This window comes from Enhydra lutris, unplaced genomic scaffold (genome assembly GCF_002288905.1).
Source record: "Enhydra lutris kenyoni isolate GAN:26980312 unplaced genomic scaffold, ASM228890v2 scaffoldscaffold21, whole genome shotgun sequence".
NCBI lineage: Eukaryota > Metazoa > Chordata > Mammalia > Carnivora > Mustelidae > Enhydra > Enhydra lutris.
The window spans coordinates 5104964-5127413 of record NW_019154105.1 but is presented as its reverse complement, the minus strand read 5'-3'; the positions used below and the strand labels follow the sequence as shown (position 1 = coordinate 5127413).

Below are 22450 nucleotides of genomic sequence, written 5' to 3'. Positions count from 1 at the left end.
CAGAGGCTTTAACCCACTGGGCCACCCAGGCGCCCCAGCAATTCTGATTCTTAAAGCGCGCAGACGTCGTCTAATTCGCATCAGCATTTATCATTTGGAGACTAATTGTGTGGTGCTTCTTGGAAGCTCTTTTCCGCAGTTGTTAGACTCTGTTGTCGAGGACGACAGCCCTTTTTCGGTTACAATGCTTTTTTTTTATACAGTGCTTTTTAAATTTTTGTTTTGTGTTTTGGAAACATTGATACATACTGTTGTTTAATTAAGGTGGCCCTTTAGAGGAAGCAGCAGCCGGCATCACTCCTGTTTTGCGGAGGAATAAACTGATAAGTGGAGATATGTAGTAGTGCTCCTAGAACTAGTAAGTGGAGGGCAAAACTGAAGCTTCACTCCTAGGCCAGTGTTTTTTTTTTTTTTTTTTACACTACATCCTAGTTTTCTCTTTGAGCTTCTTACAGGAACGCCTAGTGTCAAGACAGAATTCTCTCTTTGGCCTAGTTGTTTAAGACCCGGTAACGCCTAAGTGAGCAAACCAAAAAGTGTACCATTACTGAAAAGAGTTATGGTGTTTTCTTCATGTATGAGAGAAATAGCATTATATTAGACAAGTCAAATAAACCAAAAAGAGAGCTGAAGATTATCATTCTCTCCTTGCCATGTTTTTTTCTCTTGGTTTCTAGGATTCCTCACTGTCTTGATACTATTTTTATATCACCTGTCATGTCTCACATTACTTTGCTGGTTCCTCCTCCTCTCCCCAATCTCTTACCTTGCAGTGTCTCAGGAGCCAGGATCCTGTCTTTCATCGTTTCGGCTTTTGTATATAAATTCACTCCTCTGCTGATTTCATCCACGTCTTCTGGCTTTGACTATTTTCTATATCGTGATCGGCTCTCAAACTTACAATTAGAGTTAGCACCTCTTTTGAACTTTCGATTCTTGAACTCATCTGCCGATTCTAGATCTCCACTTGTATATCTCATTAGCACTTAGCATTTGTCTAAAATTGGACTCATTATAGCGTGCAGTCTTCCCCATCTCTGCATGGTAACTTCATCCTGGGTCTGGACCAAAACCTCGAATATCCTCAACTCCCCCTCCTTTCCCCACACTTCACATTAATTAGTTGACAAATCCCATTGGTTTTACCCTTGGAATAAACCCAAAATCTAACTTCTCGCTACACTACAGCAACTGCCTTGTATGCCATTACCATTCCTACCTGGATTTCAGTATATGCTCAACAAGTAGTAAAATTGGTCCTTTAAGAACCTAAGTCATGTTACTCTTATGCTTGAAACTCTGCAAGGCCTCCCCATTTTTCTTAGTCCTTAAAAATGGCCTATGGTTGTGCTGTCTTTATTGTTATCCACTGTTGAGCACTTCAGATGTGGTTAATCTGAATTGAATGTGTCAAATACACATTAGATTTTAAGGATTTAGTACCCACAAAAGTAAAATACCTGAATTTTTTATATTGGTAACATGTTGAAATATTATTTCAAAATATTTCAAAATATAATATTTTGGGGTATTGGCTGTAATAAAATGTGTTAATCTTAATTAATTTCACTGGTTTCTTTTATACCTTTTTAAAATGTGGCTATTAGAAATTTTAAAATTATATATGTGGTTTATATTCTACTTCCATTGGACAGCACTGGCCAAGGGTCTTCATACGTCTTGTGCCTGCCTTGTCCCCCCCTGCCTCGCCCTTACCCAGTTTACCTCTCTGACCTCATTTCTGGCTACCCTTCCCCTCACTCTGTGTGCTCTAGCCACACTGGCTTCCTTGTTTCCTGATCAACACCAGGAACATTTCTGCCTTGGGAAGACTTTCTCCAGATGGGATGAGGGTTCAAGACCCTTTTTCCAGGTATTTGTGTAACTAATTTTCTCATTTCTTTCAAGTCTTGGCTCAGGTGTCACCTTTTTGATGAAGCCTACCTTAACAATCTTACTTAAAAGTGCAGCCCACTTTCCCCTTGACTCTCCATTTTAACCACTGGGTTCCCCCCATCACTACCATTTTGTGTTTATTAGTGTTGTCTCCCTTCACTGGGACGTAAGCTCCACGGGGACAGGGATTTTTGTCTGTTTGTTCACTAAATGTTTAAAGTGGTGCTAGCATGTTTCGTTGGCATATTGTGTAGAAGAATGAATAAATCAATGGACCTACATCGTAATGCCACCCCTCTTCCATGTGTTGTAACTAATAATAAAGTAATTCGAATGCAGTTTTTGCTTTCATTTGTTCAAATTTCCTTCCTCCATTCAATGATGGTGAATAAGCTATACACATTCCTTCCCCGTGATGCTTATCTTTTATGAGGTGCAGGCATGAACTGGTTAATTATTTTCTTTAATTACAATTGTTCTAAGTGATGTGAGGGAAAAGTACAAGGTGCTGTAAGAGTGTTTGTGAGAGACCTAGTCTGTCCTGAGTCTTCAGGGAAAACTTCTGAAGAAGTAGTTTAACAGAGTCCCTGAAAGATCATTGGCTAATTAGAAATTAGCTATGGAAGGGGGAGTAGAAGGTGATAGGGGAGAATGTTATAGATGGAGGGAAGATTATATTTGAAATACCAAAGTGGTTAAAAAATTACAGCGTGTTTAAGAAACTGAAAGGATGGGGCGCCTGGGTGGCCCAGTCAGTTAAGTGTCTCCCTTCGGCTCAGGTGATGATCCCAGAGTCCTGGAATTGAGCCCCGCCTGGGCTCCCTGCTCAACCCAGAGCCTGCCTCTCCCTCTGCCCACCCGCCCCTCCCCACTTTGTGTGTGTGTGTGTGTGTGTGTGTGTGTGTGTGCGCGCGCGCACGTTCTCTCTTTGTCTCTGTGTCTGAAATAAAATCTTAGGAAAAAAAAAGCTGAAAGGAGGCCAGTGTATTTGAAGTACAGCAAGCGTGAGAAAGAGTCATGTTAGATCAAGTTCACTATAGGTTAGAAGTACCTCATGGAGGACCTTGTTAGGAAGTTATTCAAAGAACAAGGGGAAGCCATCCAGGTGTTTTAGGGATGTGATGATATTTTCATTTTTAAATGATCCCTCTTACTAGTAGGTAGAAAAGAAGTGGAGTAGACTAAGAGTGGAATATCGAAGGGTTTGGAATTTGTTGCCGTAATCCTTGTGGTAGGTGAGGATGGCCTGGACTATGACGGGTGTAGTGGGAAGGAAAGACTAGATGGTAAGATCTCCTAGGGAAATTGAGGATTGTGGAACTCTAGTCTTTCAGTATCAGATACAAGAAGCAGCTAGGAAAGGAGATGGAGTATTTCCCATCTCACTGCCAAGGGGTTGGGGTGGGGCTGGGAGTGACTTTTGAGAACCAGTACAGATGCGGGAAGGTTTCTCAGTCGTTGAGATAATTCTCTTCTCTCTGAAGTAGCAAGTGAGGTTATCTGCAAAGAGTGAAGGGAGAAGTGTGTTAAAGGAGTGTGATAATACAGGTAGACAAAATGACCGCAGAGGGATTGAAATACAGATATGGTCTAACTGTGCTATCTGAATATAGTTGATCCATGAACAGTATAGAGATTAGGGGTGCGCCCCCCAACCCCAGGCAGTTGAAAATCTGCATAATAATTTTTTTTGTTTCTTTCTTTATTGAGTCTAACCCCCAGCCAGGGAACAAGAACAGACCATGATGATTGTCACACACCCTCCCTCCCGACTCTCTGCCTTAATTTTGACTCCTCCAAAACAGAACTACCAATAGCCTAATGTTGATGGAAGCCTTGCTGATAACAGTTGATAAACACTTATTTTGTATGTTCTGTGTATTATATACTGTATTCTTACAATAAAGTAAGATAGAGAAAAATGTTATTAAGAAAATCATAAGGCAGAGAAAATACATTTACAATACTGTACTGTCTTTATTGAAAAAAAAATCTCTGTATAACTGGACCCACACAGTTCAAACCCATGTTGTGCAAGGGTCAGCTATAGTGGTATTTTTGTAATTTGGTTTTTATTAGTGTGTCACAGTTTCATAGCTTTCTGTTGAAAAGCATAATTTCTGGTTGTCATGATTTGGGATTTTAAATAATAGTGGTTGATTGTTTTATAGTAGTTTGCAGTTGATGTATTCAAGAAAATTATTATTCTGAGGATCTTACCAAGGTTGTTGGGTTCTTGTTTAGTACAACTAGAACTATTGTTTATTGTTTGGAAGTGTTTGCCAAACCTTGAATGGTTCATTGCTGTTCCTTCATTTACTATGTGTGATTTTTTTGAAGGTAGCTGGCTTCTTTGAAAATGTGGAGGATCTCCTCTTAAATTTTTGCATACAAGCATAGACCACTGGATTTGAGATTTTTGAGGGCGCCCTCTTCTTCCTTAGCCGTTAAAGCCCCTTGTGGTTATTGTACCATGAAGAATTCCCGACATTAAACAGGTCTCCCACACTGCCCCAAATGTTATTCCTGAATTCATAGAATTCAGTTGTGATGTTTATCTTGTGCTTCAACTTTCTCTTGGTAGATGAGGGATGAAGTTAAGTTGTTAGGCATGTGGCTTTGATGGCGTTTGAACGGATGGTAAGTAGGAGTAGCTAAGGGAAGATACGAAGATGGTGTATCCCAGTCAAATGTAACATTAAATGCAGTGGCACAGAGGCAGGAATTTACTTGACGGATTCAAGGGTCAGAAAGTAGGATCCTAGTGAACAAGTAGGAGAGTGCTGTTGAGTGATAGGCAGGGGCCCCTCAGAGAAAACCTGGTAGACCTCAGTAAGGAATTTGTACCATTCTGCATGCACAGTGCTATGCATTTGGAAACTTAACTAATGAAATGAATTCACTTGATGTGTAGACGAGTGTTATAATTCCCATATTATGGGTTGTTGCATGGTTTTATATAATAAATGGAATTTAAGATTAGATTTTAAGTCATTTTATGTGGAATTGTAGTTGTAGAGTACTAAAAAAATTGGGTTGAAGTCTATTCAACAGAAAAGACAATGTAGAGGGCCAAAAATGTGGACACTTACTCTAATGTATAAGAAAAATGCAAAATAAGACAGTTCTCCATATTGTCTTTCATTTACTAGATTGGCAAAGACCAAAATGTTTGGTAACTTACTATGTTGGCATAAATGTGTGAAAATAAGCTACCTTTTCATTGCTGGTTGAAATGTGTATGGCGCTGTCATTATAGAAAGCAGTATTTATCAAAATTACAAATGTTCATGTCTTTTGACTCAGCAAATTTACTTGAAACTTATTTTGTAAATACATTTGTACGTGTACAAAATGATGTTTACACCAGGTTATTTAACACAGCACTGTTTATAATAGCAAAATATAAGTGACCTAATGGTTGGTCAGTGATTAAGTAAATTAAATAACCACACAGTGGAGTACTTTGCAGCTGTAAGAAGGTAAGTCTTTATGAACTGGTAGGAAATTATCACTGTAATATATACATATATAAACTTTTATGAAAGGCCTGCATGAAATTACGTATGTACATCTCACGCAAATATGTGTATTTATATCTGTGTGTGTGTGTGTGAGAAAATGGACCCAACTACCTTTAAGTGAGAAAGCAAGGTGTATAGAATAGTGAGTAGAATGTTCTACCATTTTATTAAAGAGGAGGGAAAAAATATATCTACGAAGATGCACAAGAAATTGCTAATATGGGCCGGGGCATTGTGGGGGGCTAGTGGTGGGAGGAAGACTTTATTTTTGAAGATTTTATTTATCTATTTGTCAGAGAGAGAGCACACAAGCAGGGGAGCAGCAGGCAGAGGGAGAAGCAGGCTCCCTGCTGAGCAAGGAGCCAGATGCTCCATCAGGACCTGAGATGAAGGCAGACGCTTTGCTGGCTGAGCCACCCAGGCATCCCAAAGACTTTATTTTAGTGTTTTCTTTTGCGATTCTTTAAATAAAGACATTTTCTTTGTATTTCTGCATGCAAAAGAATATAATATATAAAAAATGTGAAATTCTGAATACTCACTATTAATCTTAAAGAAATAGAACATTATCAATTCTTCAAATGCCCAAGTGCCTTTTTCTTTCATCTGCTTCTTCCCCAGTCATAAGCACTTTCCCTGTATTTGTTTTATCCCTCCCTTGTTTTCTTAATAGTTTTAATACACACATGCATACAAATATATATATATCCATAAATACAAAATTGATTAGTTATGCATGTTTTTGAACTTTAAATAATACCAAATGAATTCTTCTGCCACTTACTTTTTTTTTGATCAAAATTATGTTTGTGAAATTCATCCATATAACACATAGTTGAGTCATTTTTACACTTCTCTAGTTTTCCATTATAGGAATTACCACAGTGTATCCATTCTACTGTAGATAACTGCTTGGGTTCTTTTCTGCAGTTTTGCCATTACAAAGATGTTATGGTGGTGGTGATGATGATGATGATTTATTTTAATTCCAGTATAGGTGTCATACAGTGTTATATTACTGTTTCAGGTGTATAATACAGTAATCCAGCAATTCTGTATATTACTCAGTGGTTGTCATGATAAGTGTTCTCTTAATCCCCATCACCTATTTTAGCCTTCCCCCCACCTACGTCCCCTCTGGTAACCATCTGTTTGTTCTCTATAGTTAAGAGTCTGGTTTTGTTTTTTGTTTTTTGGTTTTTTTTTTTTTTGTTTTTGTTTTTGTTTTTGTTTTTTGTTTGTTTGTTTGTCTCTTTTTTCCTTTGTTCATTTGTTTTGTTTCTTAAGTTCTCAAGTTTCTTAAGTTCTATATGGGTGAAATCCTATGGTATTTATCTTTCTCTGGCTGGCTTATTTCACTTGTCATTATAATTTTTAGATCCATCCATGTTGTTGCAAATGTCAAGATTTCATTCTTTTTTATAGCTGAATAATATTTCATTGTATGTACACACACACACACACACACCCCACATCTTTTTTATCCATTGATTGGTTGATGGACACTTGGGCTACTTCCAGAATTTGGCTCTTGTAAATAATGCTGCAGTAAATATAGGGATGCATATATCTTTTTGAATTAGTGTTTTCATACTCTATGTGAAAATACCCAGTAGTAAAATTAGTGGATTATACGGTAATTCTATTTTTAAATTTTTTTCTATTTTTAATTTTTTTGAGGCACCTCCACATGGTCTTCCACAGCGTCTACACCAGTTTACAATCACTAGTAGCGCTTGAGGTTTCCTTTGTCTTTATATCCTTGCAAACACTTCTTTCTTGTGTTATGGATTTTAGCTATTCCGACAGGTGTGAGGTGTTATTTCATTATCGTTTCAGTTTGCTTTTTGCTGATGATGAGTGACATTGAGCATCTTTTCTTGTGTCTGTGGACATTTGTATGTCTTTTTTGGAGAAATGTCTGTTCATGTCTTCTACCCATTTTTTTTCCATTTTATTTTATTTCTTTCCAGTGTTCCGAAATTCACTATTTATGCACCTCAGCCAGTGCTCATAATACCCACCATCAAGCTCACCCAACCCCCCACCCTACCCCCTCCAAAATCCTCAGTTTGTTTCTCAGAGTCCACAGTCTGTCATGGTTCGTCGCCCCCTCCAATTTCCCCCAACTCACTTTTCCTCTCTATCCCCCAGTATCCTCCGTGTTATTCCTTATGCTCCACAAGTAAGTAAAACCATATAATACTTGACTCTCTCTGCTTGACTTACTTCACTCAGCATAATCTCTTACAGTCCTGTCCATGTTGCTACAAAAGTTGGGTATTCATCCTTTCTGACAGAGGCATCATACTCCATAGTGTATATGGACCACATCTTCCTTATCCATTCGTCTGTTGAAAGGCATCTTGGTTCTATCTACAGTTTGGCAACTGTGACCATTGCTGCTGTGAACATTGGTTCTACCCATTTTTTAATTGAAGTATTATTATTAAGTTTTTGTGTGTGTGTGTGGAGTTGTGTAAGTTCTTTATCTATTTTGGATACTAACTCTTTACTGGATATGTCATTTGAAAATATCTGCTCCCACTCAGTAGGTCATCTTTTAGTTTTGTTGTTTCCTTCACTGTGCAGAAGGGTTTTATTTTGGTGTTGTCTCTATCTCTATAGTTTCTTTTTGCTTTTGTTTCCCTTGCCTAAGGCGATATATCTAGAAAAGTGTTGCTATAGCTGATGTCAAAAAAACTACTGCCTGTTCTCTCTGCTAAGATTTTTATAGTTTCTGGTCTCATATTTAGTGGTTTTTTGTTTTGTTTTGTTTTGTTTTAAGATGTACTTATTTTTGGAGAGAGAATGCAAGCAGGGAGAGAAACAGTGGGAGCAGGAGAGGAGAAAGACTCTCAGGTGGACTCCCCTCTCAGTGTGGAGCCTGATGTGCGGCTTCATCCCATGACCGTGAGATCATGACCTGAGCCGAAACCCAGAGTTGGATGCTCAACCAATTGAGCCACCCAGATACTCCTCACATTTAGGTTTTTACTCATTTTGGATTTATTTTTGTGGAGGGTGTAAGGTAGTGGTCCAGTTTCATTCTTTTGCATGTAGCTGTCCAGTTTTCCCAGCATCGTAATTTTCAAGAGATCGTCTTTTTCCCATTGCATATTCTTATCTCCTTTGTCAAAGATTAATTGACCATATAATTATGGGTTTATTTCTGGGCTTTCTGTTCTGTTCCATAGAGCTATGTGTCTGTTTTTGTGCCAGTATCATATTATTTTGATTGCCGCAGATTTATAGTATATCTTGAAATGTGGGATTGTGATACTGCCAGTTTTGTTTTTCCTTTTCAAGATTGCTTTGGCTATTCAGGGTCTTCTGTGGTTCCATACAAATTTTAGGATTATCTGTTCTAGTTATGTGAAAAATGCTGTTGATATTTTGATAGGGATTGCATTAAATCTATTGATTGCTTTGGGTAGTATGGACATTTTAACAATATTTGTTCTTCCAACACATGAGTATAGAGTATCTTTCCATTTGTTTGTGTCATCCTCAACTTCTTTCTTTAGTGTTTTAAAGTTTTCAGAGTACATGTCTTTCACCTCCTAGGTTAAGTTTATTCCTTCATATTTTATTATTTTTGGTACAATTGTAAATGGGATTGTTTTCTTATTTTCTCTTTCTGCCATGTCATTATTAAAATGAAGAAATGCAGTGGATTCCGGTGTATTGATTTTGTGTCCTGCAACTTTAGTGAATTCATTTATCAATTATAGTAGTTTTTTATTGGAGCCTTTCCTGTATTTTTTTTTAAAGATTTTATTTATTTATTTGACAGACAGAGATCACAAGCAGGCAGAGAGGCAGGCAGAGAGAGAGGAGGAAGCAGGCTCCCTGCCGAGCAGAGAGCCCGATGTGGGGCTCGATCCCAGGACCCTGAGATCATGACCCGAGCCGAAGGCAGCGGCCCAACCCACTGAGCCACCCAGGCGCCCCCTTTTTTTTTTTTTTTTGAATATAGTATCATGTTATCTGCAAATAATGAAAGTATGACTTCTTCCTTACAGATTTGGATCCTTTTATTTCTTATCGTTGTCTGATTGCTGTGACCAGGACTTCTAGGACTATGTTGCATAGAAGTCATGAGAGTGAACATCCTTGTCTTTTTCCTGACCTTAGGGGAAAAGCTCTATTTTTCCTCATTGAGGATGATGTTAGCTGTGTGTTTTTCGTATATGGCATTTATTATGTTGAGGTGTGTTCTCTCTAAATCTACTTTGTTGAGGGTTTTTATCTTGAAGGGATGTTATACTTTGTCACATCTTTTTTCTACATCTTTTGAAATGATACTGTGTTTTTCATTCTTTCTTATTGATGTGATTATCACATTGATTGATTTGAGAATATTGAACCACCTTGCATCACAGGAATAAATCCCTCTTGATCATGGTAAATGAGTTTTTTAATTATTGAATTGAGTTTACTAATATTTTGTTGAGGATTTTTACATCTGTGTTCAGAGATATTGACCTTTAGTTCTTTTCTTTGTAGTGTCTTTATCTTGGCCTCATAAAATGAATTTAGAAGCTTTCCTTCTTTCTCTTTTTTTTTTTTTTGGGAATAGTTTGAGAAGAATACATAACTCTTCTTTATTTCTTTCTTTATTTTTGTTCTAAAGATCTTATTTATTTATTTAATTGACAGAGAGACAGCAAGAGAGGGAACACAAGCAGGGGAAGTGGGAGAGGGAAAACCAGGCTTCCCGCCAACAGGGAGCCTGACGTGGGGTTTCATCCAAGGACCTGGGGATCATGACCTGAGCCAAAGGCAGACACTTAACGACTGAGTCTCCCAGGCGCCCTGGTAACTCTTTAATTGTTTGGTAGAATTTATCTGTGAAGCCATCTGGTCCTGGACTTTTGTTTGTTGGTTGGACTTTTTTTTTTTTTTAAGATTTTATTTATTTGACAGAGAGAGATCACAAGTAGGCAGAGAGGCAGGCAGAGAGAGAGAGGGGAAGAAGCAGGCTCACCGCGGAGCAGAGATCCCGATGCGGAGCTCGATCCCAGGACCCTAGGATCACGACCCGAGCTGAAGGCAGAGGCCTTAACCCATTGAGCCACCAGGCACCCCTTTTGGTTGGACTTTTGATTACTGATTCGTTTTCATTGCTGGTGATTGATTTGTTCGTTTTCTATTTCTTTCTTTGTTCGTTTTCTATTTCTTTCTGCAGTTTTGGTAGATTATATGTTTCTAGGAATTTAACCATTTCTTTCAGGTTGTCCAATTTGTTGGCATAATTTTTCATAATATTCTCTTATAATGCTTTGTATTTCTGTGCTATCAGTTGTTTTCTCTTCTTTAATTTCTGATTTTTTTTTTTTATTTGAGTCCTTTCTCTGTCCATCTCTCTGCCTCTCTTTCTGTCTCTCTGTCTTTTGATGCATCTGGCTCACTGTTTATTAGTTTCATCGATCTCTTCAAAGAACCTGTTCCTGGTTTCATTGATCTGTTCTGTTGTTTGTTTGTTTGTTTTTAGTTTCATTTATTTCTGCTTTAATTTTTATTATTTCCTTCCTTCTACTGGTTTGGGGTTTTGTTTGTTCTCTTTCTAGCTCCTTTAGGTGTAAGGTTAGGTTGTTTATTTGAGGTTTTCCCTGCTGCTTGAGATAGGTCTGTATTGCTGTGAACTTACCTTTTAGAACAGCTTTTGCTGCTTCCCAAAGATTTTGACCACTGTGTTTTCATTTTCATTTGTCTGCACATATTCTTTGATTCCCTCTTTGATTTCTTGGTGACCCATTCACTGTTTAGTAGCATGTTATTTAACCTTCATGTATTTGGTTTTTTTCCAGATTTTTTCTTGTGGTTGATTTCTTCTAGTTTTGTAGTGTCGTGGTCAGAAAAGATGCATGGAATGATTTTGTTCTTCTTGAATTTGTTGAGACTTGTCTTGTGACCTAATATGTGATTTATTCTGTAGGACGTTCCCTATGCAGTTGAGAAGAACGTGTATTCTTCTGTTTGGGGATGGAATGTTCAGAATATATCTTTTAGGTAGATCTTGCCCAGTGTGTCATTCAAAACTACTGTTTCCCTGTTGATTTTCTGTTTGTATGATCTATCCATTAATATAAGTGGGGTGTTAAAGTTTCCTACTATTATTGTATTACTATTGATTACTTCCTTTGTTTGTTATTAGCTGCTTTATGTATTGGGTCCCCCATGTTGGGTGCATAAATATTTATAATTATTATATCTTCTTGTTTTGTTTTTCCTTTTATGATTATATAGTGTCCTTCTTTTTCTCTTGTTACAGTCTTTGTTTTAAAGTCTATTTTGTCCATTATAAATATTGCTACCATGGCTTTCTTTTCACTTCCAGTTGCATGATAAATGCTTTTCCATCCCCTCACTTTCAATCTGCATGTGTCTTTTTTTTTTTTTTTTTTTTTTTTAAGTAAACTCTACCCCAATGTGGGGTTTGAGCTCAACCCTGAGATCAAGAGTCTCATACTTTACTGACTGAGCTAGGCAGGCTTCTCAATCTGCGTGTGTCTTTAGGTCTGAAATGAGTCTCTTACAGGCAGCATATAGATGGATGTTGCTTTTTTTGTTTGTTTGTTTTTTAAGATTTTATCTATTTACCTGACAGACAGAGATCACAAGTAGGCAGAGAGACCCACAGAGAGAGAGAGAGGAAGGGAAGCAGGCTCCCTGCTGAGCAGAGAGCCTGTTGTAGGGCTTGATCCCAGAACCCTGAGATCATGACCTGAGCCGAAAGCAGAGGCTTTAACCCACTGAGCCACCCAGGCGCCCCTGGATGTTGCTTTTCTATCCATTTTTTTACTCTTGTCTTTTGACTAGAGTATGTAATACATTTATTCAAAGTAATTATTGATAGGTTTATACTTATTGCCATTCATCACTTATGGTAAGGCTGTTTTGGGATTCTGTTTCTTCTCTTCCTCTTTTCTCTCACAGTTTGTTGGTTTTCTTTAGTGATATACTTGGATTCCTTTTTCTTTTTCCTTTTGCATAACTATAACTGGTTTTTGATTTGTGGTTACATTGGGCTTGTATATGACATCTTATGCATATAACAGTCTAAATTAAGTTGATGGTTGCTTAACTTTGAATCCATTCTTTGCTCTTCTCCTCCCATGTTATAGGTATGCGGTGTCATGCTTTACATCTTTTGTGAACCCCTTGACTGATTTTTACAGATATATTTATTTTCACAGCTTTTGTGCTTCCTACTTTTCTTACTCCTACTTACGGTCTTTCGCTTTCACACAGAGTCCCCTTTAACATTCCTGTTGGGCTGGTTTAGTGGTCATGACTTCGTTGAACTTTTGTCTGTCTGGGAAACTGTCTCCCTCTATTTTGAATGATTGCTTTGCTGGATACAGTATTCTTGGCTACAGGTTTTTTCTTTCAGCGCTTTGAGTATATTCTGACCTGCAAAGTTTGTGCTGAAAATCTGCTGAAAGCCTCCCCTTGTGTGTAACTTTTCTGTTGCTTCATTTAAAATTTTTTCTTAATAACTACTTTTTGGTTGGTGTGTGTTTTGGTGTGACTTCCCTTAGTTTGATTTTGTTGGGGGAATCTGTGTACATCCTGGATCTGGGTTTCTGTGGAGGTTTTTTGTTTTTTGTTTTTTGGTTTTTTTTCCCCCTAGATTTAGAAATTTTGGGCTATTATTTTTTCAAGTAAATTTTCTAACCCTTTTTCTTTCTCTTCTTCTTCTGGGATCCCTGTAATGTGAATGTTGTTATGCTTGATGGTATTTCTGAGTTCCCTAAGTCTATTTTCATATTTATTATTATTTTTTCTTTCTCTTATTTAGCTTGATTGGTTTCCATTATTCTCTCTTCCAGGTCATGACTGTTTATTCCATCTCGTGTGTTTTCTATTTCAGTTTGAGTTCTTCATCTTTGATTGGCTTTATTTTATGCTTTCCATCCCTTCGTTAAGGGCCTTACTGAGATTCTCTAGTCTTTTCTTAAGTCCAGTGAGTTATCTTTATGACCATTACTTTACATTTTCTACCAGTTTTATTTATCTACCAGTATTTCTACCAGTTTTACTTATCTCCAGTTTACTTAGTTCTCTTGCTATGATTTTGTCCTTTTCTTTCATTTGGGACATATTCATCTGTTTGCTCATTTTGTCTCTCTGTGTCTGTTTTCATCTGTTAGAAAAGTCAGTTATGTCTTTTGTTCTTGAAAGTAGTGGCCTTAATGAAGAGCAGGTCCTGTCGTGTGCTGCAATGCAATGTCCCCTGTTCATCAGAACTTGGCACTTCAGGCATGGCTCCTCTGAGTGTTGCGTGTGTCCTGCTCTTGTGGCTGAGCCATGTTTGCCTTCATTCCAGTCATCTGCGATGGCTCTCTTTGCCTGTTGTGGGCAGGGTTGGGTCTCTGTGTTGTTAGTGGGCCAGTCTGGGGACACTTTGGGCTTAAGTTGAGTCAGACCAGATGTTTACTAGAGATGCAGTAGCACCTAACTGTAGCTGATTGTGGGGGCAGGGTGCTTGGTGCCAGCAAGGTCCAAGTTGAGAGGACTGGACCTCCAGCACCAGAGACTGAGGAAGGTTGTGTTGGAAGGGTCAGATCTGCAGAAGTGCTCTGGGTGGGGATGCATAGTGTTAGCCAGATTTGTGTGGGTCTGTTGTGGGAGGAGACCTGGATTAGAGGTGTGGATGGAGGGGGCATGTCAGCAGGAGAACAGGGCGGCAGGGTGCACTGTTAGCAGGTTAGGTAGCAAGTGTTGGTGCTGCTCTGGTTCCCAAAGGTGTTGGTTTGTTTATACTGCGGGTGAGGCCTGCAAATGGTGCCTGCCAATAATTTTGTTCCTAAGAAGTCTCCCAAAGATCCCTGCCTCTCCAGCATATGGTCTGAGATTTGTTGATTCAAACAAACCGTCCTCTCGTACACCCCAGGCATTTTTCAAACTGCTGCTTCTGTGCTGTATCTGCATGGAGGCTGTTTGTTTTGCTGTCTCTTTAATCGGGAGACTCAGTTTCTCTTGCCCTTCTGATTCCCTCCTGTCTCTCCCTCCTGTCTCTCCCATGAGCCTGCTGATTTTTAAAGTTCCAGGTGCCAAGCCTTGCTGATTGTAAGAACTCCTGAAATTCAGCTTCCCTGGTTTTCAAAGCCGAATGTTATGGGGATTGGTCTTCCCTGTGTGGGCTCCCTGGTTTGAGGGTCTTGTTTCTCTCCACTTTCTGTGCCCATGGTGCCCGTCCCTTCTCTGGACAGCCCTGCAGATCCATTTAGCTCCCAGCCATATCTCTGTCCTTCCGGTAGGGCTTTTTCTCTACATTTGGTTGTGGAGAGTCTGTTCTGCCAGCCTTTGGGCCATTTTCTGGGCTGCTGTTACCTAGCTGTGTTCCTGGGATGAGGTGGCTTATGGTCCTCTTACTTTGCCATCTTCCCCAGAAGTCTCCTCATGTTATGATGTTGTTATTTTTGTGCACGTCTCTTAGTACACATGTGCAGGAGTTTCTCTAGGGCATATTCCCAGAAGTGGAATTACTGCCTCATTGATCTGTGTATGCCCAGCTCATTGAATTATGCCATATTTTTTTCCAAAGTGGTATTCCAATTCATACTCTTATTTACTATGTGTAAAATTTACCCTTACTTAACATTTTCAGCGATCCCAGACTTTTTCTAAAAAGTTGCCAATCCGATGTATGTAAAACATTGCTACTTAAATGATTGGATCTAGAAACTGTTACCTTCCACAATTTAATCAAAGCACTGCTTGCTTTACTGAAGAAGTCTTGTGAAAAAAATATTGTCAGCTGTAGTGAATAATATACTTAGTGATGTGGTTGATTTACATATTGGTGTAATTTTAATTTACAGGCCAACAGACTACTCTTTAAATAGCACTGTAGAATGATATTTTATTGCAGTTTAATATTTACCTGATTACTAATAAGATTGTGCATTTTCCCATACATTCATGTATCATTTGTATTTTCTTTTAAATTAGAAGCTTGTTCATCTCTTTTGTTTATTTTTTGGATTTATCTTATATATTCTGGATAATAATCCTTTGTTATATAGGTTGCTATTCTGTTCTCCCAGTTTTTGGCTTGTCTTTCACTTTCTTTAATAGATGTTCTTCACACTAATAAGTTACTTTTTGGCTAGTGCTTTTGGGTTTTGTTTGTGAAATTGTTCCCTCCCAAACAGTCAGAAAAGACATTTTCCATTCTGAAAACCTTTAGTTTTGCCATTCACATGTAAATCCTTAGTCCACCTAGATTTGAGTGTGTGTGGTGTGAGATAGGGATCTAAACATGCTCTTTTCCCTATGGATAATCCCTTTCCTTAACACCACTTAATTGAATTATTTGCACAGTGATTTGTAATAACATTTGTCACATTTCAGATATCCACATGTGTATGGGTTTGTTGCTGGGCTGTTTTTGTTTTATCAGTTTGTCTTTCCATACTTGTGGCAATAGCCAAGTGTCTTAATTACCATAGCTTCAAAACAAGTTGCTATCTGGTAAGGCAATTCCCTCCACTTTGCTGTTCTTCAGGAGTACCTTAGGCAGCTCTGGAATAAAATTTAAATTATTAAAAAGGAATTCAGGTTACATATATGTATTCCATAATAGTAGAGCTAACATACTCTGTTGAACCTGAACTGGATTAAGGTAAAAATAAGTGAGAACATGGGTGCCTGATAGACTCAGTTGGTAGAGCATGTGACTTTCGACCTTGGGGTTGTAAGTTTAAGTCCCACGTTGGGTGTAGAGATTACTTAAAAATAAAATCTAAAAGAAAATAAATGAAGACAGAATTTTTCAGTTAGTTGTTTAATTGGCTGTAGTTTCAAGAATTGCACTTTCTACTCTTACACTTTTTTGTTTTTAAGATTTATTTATTTATTTGAGAGAGAAAGAGCATAAGTGGGAGGGGCAGAGCGTGAGGGAGAGTATCCCAAGCCGACTCCACACTGAGCACGGAGTCAGATGCTGGACTTGATCCCTTGATCCTGAGATCACGATCTGAGCTGAAACCAAGAGTTGGATGCTTAACTCACTGGGCCACCCAGGCACCGCTGCTGTTATACTTTTTAAAGAATGGTTGAGAGTGACTATTTTTGTTTTGGAAAAAATTCATTAAGGATGTAAAATTATGGATGTAATGGTTAATATTAATATTTTACATTTTTTTTTCTTTCAAGTCTTGATACATCATCAAAAGCATAGTCTTTTCAAGATGGCTTATCAGACACCTCTTTATCCTTGTTCTATATGTGTTCAGGGGCCCAGCAGACATTTTGCTGCTGCTACAAAGTAAGTATTTTTTAAAATTAATTTTCTTTGCTTTCATTTAAAATTTTGATGAAAAAACATTATGCTTTGTCTCTTAAAGATGTACATGGACATACAATTGTGCAAGTTTATTATCTCTGCTTTTTGGACCTTTTGTAATTCTAAAGGAAAATATGACTTACTATAGTAATACTTAACATTTATTGAACACTGACATATTCAATGACTAATTTAGTCTCTCCACGCTATTTTATGTGGAAGCTGTTGTTATTATGTTCTTTTTTTTGAGTTGAAAAGCATGACATTGAAACATTAACTTGCCTAGGTACACAGGGTAGTAAGTGTTGGAGCTAGGGCTTTGTGACATAATAAGTATTTGTACTGGTCTCTGCTTCCAGTTCCTGATAGAGAGCTCCTAAAACTCCTATAATCTTCTGAGGGATAGGGATGCTAGGAGCATCTGTTATTCTAACATTTGGTCTTTGACCCAGTTCCTGATACAGAGCTCCTAAAACCCTTGTAATTTTCTAGGTAACAGGAGCATCTTTTGTTTTAATAAGAAACTCTTGGTGGGCTCCTAGAGGGAGGCTGGTCACCAGAAAGACCAAGCCATGATTAGGAGCTTTCAGCTCCGCCCGTCATCCAGAGAAGAGACAGGAGCTAGAGATTGAGTTCACAATTGATCATGCCTCCATAACATTCCCTGTCCGGTGAGGTTCTAAAAGTTTCTGGATTGGTGAGCGTATATATGTGCCCAAAGTATGGTACACCCAGACCCAACGGGGACAGAAACTCTGTACTCCAGACTCTTCTGGACCTTGCCCTATGTACCTATTCATCTGTATCCTTTATCGTATCTTTTATTATATAGTGAACTGGTAAATGTTAAGTAGGTGTTTCTCTGAGTTCTGTGAGTTATTCTGGCAAGTTACAAAGTCTGTGGAGGGGGTCACAGGACCCCTTGATTTGCAGCCACTGGGCCAGAGTTACCAGAGGCCTTGAATTGCAATTGGCATCTGAAGTGGGGGCGGCCTTAGGAACTCCGTCCTTAATTTGTGGGATCTGATGCTAAATCCAGATAGAGAGTATCAGAACTGTCTTCAGTTGTTGGATACTCAGCTTATATCAGGTAATTGGTTGGTGTGGGAAAAAAATCCACACATTTAATGTCAGAACTGTTGTTTCTTATTTAACTGTATACCCTGTTCTACATCTCGCTTGCTTGCTTTTTACTTAACAGTATATCTTGGGAGATTGTTTCGGAGGGAGCTCTCTAATTGTTTTTTTTTTAATTGAAATATAATTGGTATATATTAGTGTCAGATGTACAGTCTAATAATTCAGTATTTCTGCGTTTTGGGAAATGCTCACTATGGTAAGTCTGGTTAGTACCTATCACTGTATAGAGCTACAGTTTGTTTTCTTGTGATGAGAACTTTTGAAGACTTAACTTTTCAGTAATTTTCAGAGAGGCAATACAGTATTATTATTATAATTACAATACATAGTAGTCACTATGCTGTACATTACATCCCATGGTTAGTTTTACACCTGGAATTTTGTGCTCTTGACCACTTTCACCCATTTCACCCACCCCCACCACTGCCTCTGGTAAACACCAGTCTGTTCCGTGTATCTGTGAATTCTTTTTTTTTTTTTCCTTAAGTATTTCATGTATAAGTGAGATTGTATGGCATTTGTTATTCTCTGACTTATTTCACTTAGCATAGTGCCTTTAAGGTCCATCCATGCTGTCTCAAATGGCAAGATTTTGTTCTTTTTTTAATGACTGAATACTGTTTCATTGTATAAATGTACCATATTTTCTTTATCCATTGATTTGTTGATGGACACTTAGGGTTTTTTCCATGTTTTGGTATTGTAAATAATGCTACAGCGAGCATGCGCATGCACATAATATTTCCTTGTGTGGCTGTACCATAATTCATTAAACCACTTCCCTATTTCCCCCTATGGCCCATGTTTATCTTTTCAGTCTTTTGCTATAACATATGAATAATCATGTACATAGATCTTGTCAAAGATTAGAATGTATTTGTAGTATAAACTCTGAGAAATAGAATTTTTGAATCAAAAGATGTGTGCATTTGTAGTTTTGATTGGTAATAGGTAATAGTAAATTGCCTTTATAGAGATATTGCCAATTTATGTCCTCATCAGTGAATTGTATTAGAATGTATACTTTTCCATATACAGTATAGTTAAAGTTTTTGAACTTTGCCAGTTTGATAGGTAATAAATGGTATCATCAAATTTTAATTTATATTTTGTTATTATTGAGGTTGTATATCTTTTCATGTGTTTAAGAGCCATGTAATTTTGTTAACTGTCAGTTTTCCTCTCTATATTATTTCAGCTTTAGTATATGTATTGCTGAAGCGAGCACTGTTTATTGTGAATTTTTGTTCATGTTCTATTCCAGTTCTTTGTTGTTGACTAGTAAGAGTGCTTTCTATATAATAAATAAGCATATATTTGCATTATAACTTTATATTTTAACTGTTATGGTGGAGAAATGGACCAAGTGCTGTGGGATCACAGGTGAAATGTAAATTAATTGTGCCTGAAAGAGGGTATGATAAGAAGTATTTGAGCTGGGTCCTAAAAGGTGGACTTTTTCAGGGGGATTGAGAGAAAAGCATTTTAGTAATACAGAAGCATGAGAGTGAATGATGTGGACGAAATTCAGTCCTCCATGGCTTGAATATAGGACGGAGAGGGAGGCGGCAGAAATGTCAGTAGAAAGGAACCTTCCTTTGAGTGTGAAGAATATCCGGATTCTTTTTTTTTTTTAAGATTATGTTTATTTATTTGTTAGAGATCACAAGTAGGCAGAGAGGCAGGCACAGAGAGAGGAGGAACCAGGCTCCCTGCTGAGCAGAGAGCCCGATGTGGGGCTTGATCCCAGGACCCTGAGATCGTGACCTGGAGAGGCTTAACCCACTGAGCTATCCAGGTGCCCCTGGATTCTTTTTTGTTTTTGAGAAGTTGGAGGAGTATTGGTTGTACCAGTTTACATTCCCATTCCCATCCAGCAGTGAAACTTTGGATATCATCAGTCTTTATTTGTTTCTTCATCCTATTTCTAATTTATATCTTTTGCCTATTTTTCTGTTGGAATATTTATCTTTTTTCCTGATTTTTTTTTTTAAGATTTTATTTATTTATTTGACAGACAGAGATCACAAGTAGGCAGAGAGGCAGGGAGAGAGAGAGGAGGAAGCAGGCTCCCTGCTGAGCAGAGAGCCCGACGTGGGGCTCGATCCCAGCACCCTGGGATTATGACCTGAGCTGAAGGTAGAGGCTTTAACCCACTGAGCCACCCAGGCGCCCCTTTTTTCCTGATTTTTGAAAATATTTTTAGGGATACTCATTACTTTGAGAACATTTTATCTTTAAATGTTTGTTTTATTGAATAGAAATTTTTCATTTTCTGTCTTACCCATGTTCTGTTCCAGTGCAACTTTAAAAGCAATTTCACTTACCTAAAAAGGATAGTATAAGAAATATGCATACTTAAAAAAACCTGAAAAGTCATTTTACAATTTTTTTCATGTCTGACAATGAGAATTGTTCAGTAGCTTGATGAGAATGATAGTATTCATAATTTTAGTTGTGGCTTTAAATTTTTTAAAGATTATTTATTTATTTATTAGCAAGAGACAGTGTCCAGGCGTGCATGCATGCTGGGGGAAGGGACAGAAGGACAGGGGAGAGAGAATCCCAAGCAGACTCTGTGCTGAGTGTAGAGCCTGATGTGGGGCTTGATGTCATGATTCAGAGATCACAACGGGAGCTGAAACCAAGAGTCGGATGCTTAACCAACTGTGCCACCCAGGCGCCCCTGTAGTTTTAATTTTTTAATGTACTGACTTTATAATATACTAAAAAATACTTTTTTTTTAAAAGATTTATTTATTTATTTATTTATTTGACAGACAGAGATCACAAGTAGGCAGAGAGAGAGAGAGAGAGAGAGAGGAGGAAGCAGGCTCCCCGCTGAGCAGAGAGCCCGATGTGGGGCTCGATCCCAGCACCCTGGGACCAAGACCCGAGCCGAAGGCAGAGGCTTTAACCCACTGAGCCACCCCGGCGCCCTAAAAAATACTTTTTATATGACAAATTTTTTTTTTTTATCAGGATCTGAGACAGGGTAGAGAGGCTTGTCTTTTTTTCTTTCTTTCTTTCTTTCTTTTTTTTTTTTTAAAGATTTCATTTGACAGAGAGAGAGAGACAGTGAGAGCAGGAACTCAAACAGAAGTGGGAGAGGGAGAAGCAGGCTTCTTGCTGAGCAGGGAGCCCAATGCGGGGCCTGATCCTAGGACCCTGGGATTACAACCTGAGCCAAAGGCAGACGCTTAATGACGGAGCCACCCAGGCGCCCTGAGAGAGGCTTGTTCTTTTTTCTCTCTTCTCTCTTGTCAGTTTGAATCTCTTCATTTGTCCATCTGTGTGCACATACTCATGGTTTGCCAGTGGCTGATACTGATTAAGAAAAAGTCCACTTTAGTCATCTCTGACTTTGGTTCTGTTTCTCTGTTAATAACAGGTTGATGTATCTCAGAATTTTGTATTGACTGCCCGATGTTTTGTGTAGAACAGTTGAAACCAAAGTACCTAGTATTTATGCCCGGGAATGCACATGCCTGTTGTCACAGTGTTGAATCAGTCCAGTCAGAAGTCGAACTGGGTTTTGTTGTTGCTATGGTTACCACCAGCTTCAAATTTCTGCACTTTACCTTGTGCGTAGGATGGGGGCTGGGTTGCTTGCAAGGTTTTTCTCAGCGTTTTTGTTTTATGTTCTGTTTTCTGCCTTGCCCATGCAGCTGTGCCTTGGGTGTGTGTGTGTGTGTGTGTGTGTGTGTGTGTGTGTGTGTGTGTCTATACTCTTTCTCCTTCCCTAGTGTGGATTGTTGTTGCTTATTAGTGCTTGCTAGTCTGGAGATGGGTGCAGGAGAGATTCTCTGTTTTCCAAACCAGCTTTATCTTACGTGGGCCCAGTGTGGCTGGACCTTTGGGATGGGGTTTTCTCAGTATTTCTGTCCCTTCGCCCCGGGGTGTTTGTCTGCTGCTGGTCTGTGCCAGAGTGTCCAGGCCCTTCCCCAGCTTTACTGTCCTGGTGGAGGACTGGTCTGTTTCCTGACCTGCCCTAAGGTAGAAGTTTTCGTATTTTTTTCTTCTTTCTTTTCCCTATACCCGTGGGTGTTTACCTGTGCCCTACATGGTTTCAGGATTGCATGCCTTTCTGGCAGCAGTGGCTAATCTCTGTGCCTGTACTCTTTAGGGAGGCTTTCTCGTCTCTTGGCCTGCTCCAGTCTTTCCCAGGAGCATCTGTGGGAGGTCTGCGGAAAGGGCCTACAAATTGAGTATGAACTCCTGTTGTGTGCGGATGTCCCAGGACTTTCTGGTAGCTCCAACATTCTTACCTTCTTCCTCTTACACTCTGCTACAGGTGAGAGTGTCCTGAGTGTGCACGTGGAGTGGGAGTAGGGAATGCTGGCTGGTTCTTCTTGGATTTAATGCTACTTGGTTGCCCTGTGATCTCAGCTTTGTGATGCAGTCAAGAAAAGTTGTGATTTTTTTTTTTTTAAGATTTTATTTATTTATTTGAGAGAGAGAGTGTGAGAGAGAGAATGAGCATGAGAAATAGGAGGGTCATAGGGAGAAGCAGACTCCCTGCCAAGCAGGGAGCCCGATATGGGACTTGATCCCGGGACTCCAGGATCATGACCCGAGCCGAAGGCAGTCG

General features: G+C 38.8%; 1 protein-coding gene across 1 annotated transcript in view; it reads left to right on the top strand.

The window, feature by feature from the left end:
- The window catches only part of LOC111149034 (mitochondrial ribosomal protein L1), a 121636-nt gene that overhangs the window by 1292 nt on the left and 97894 nt on the right, over positions 1-22450 (top strand). The window contains exon 2 of the mRNA XM_022505923.1: positions 16590-16701. Coding sequence (XP_022361631.1) covers positions 16590-16701 — 112 coding nt within the window. The remainder of the gene's footprint in view (positions 1-16589; positions 16702-22450) is intronic.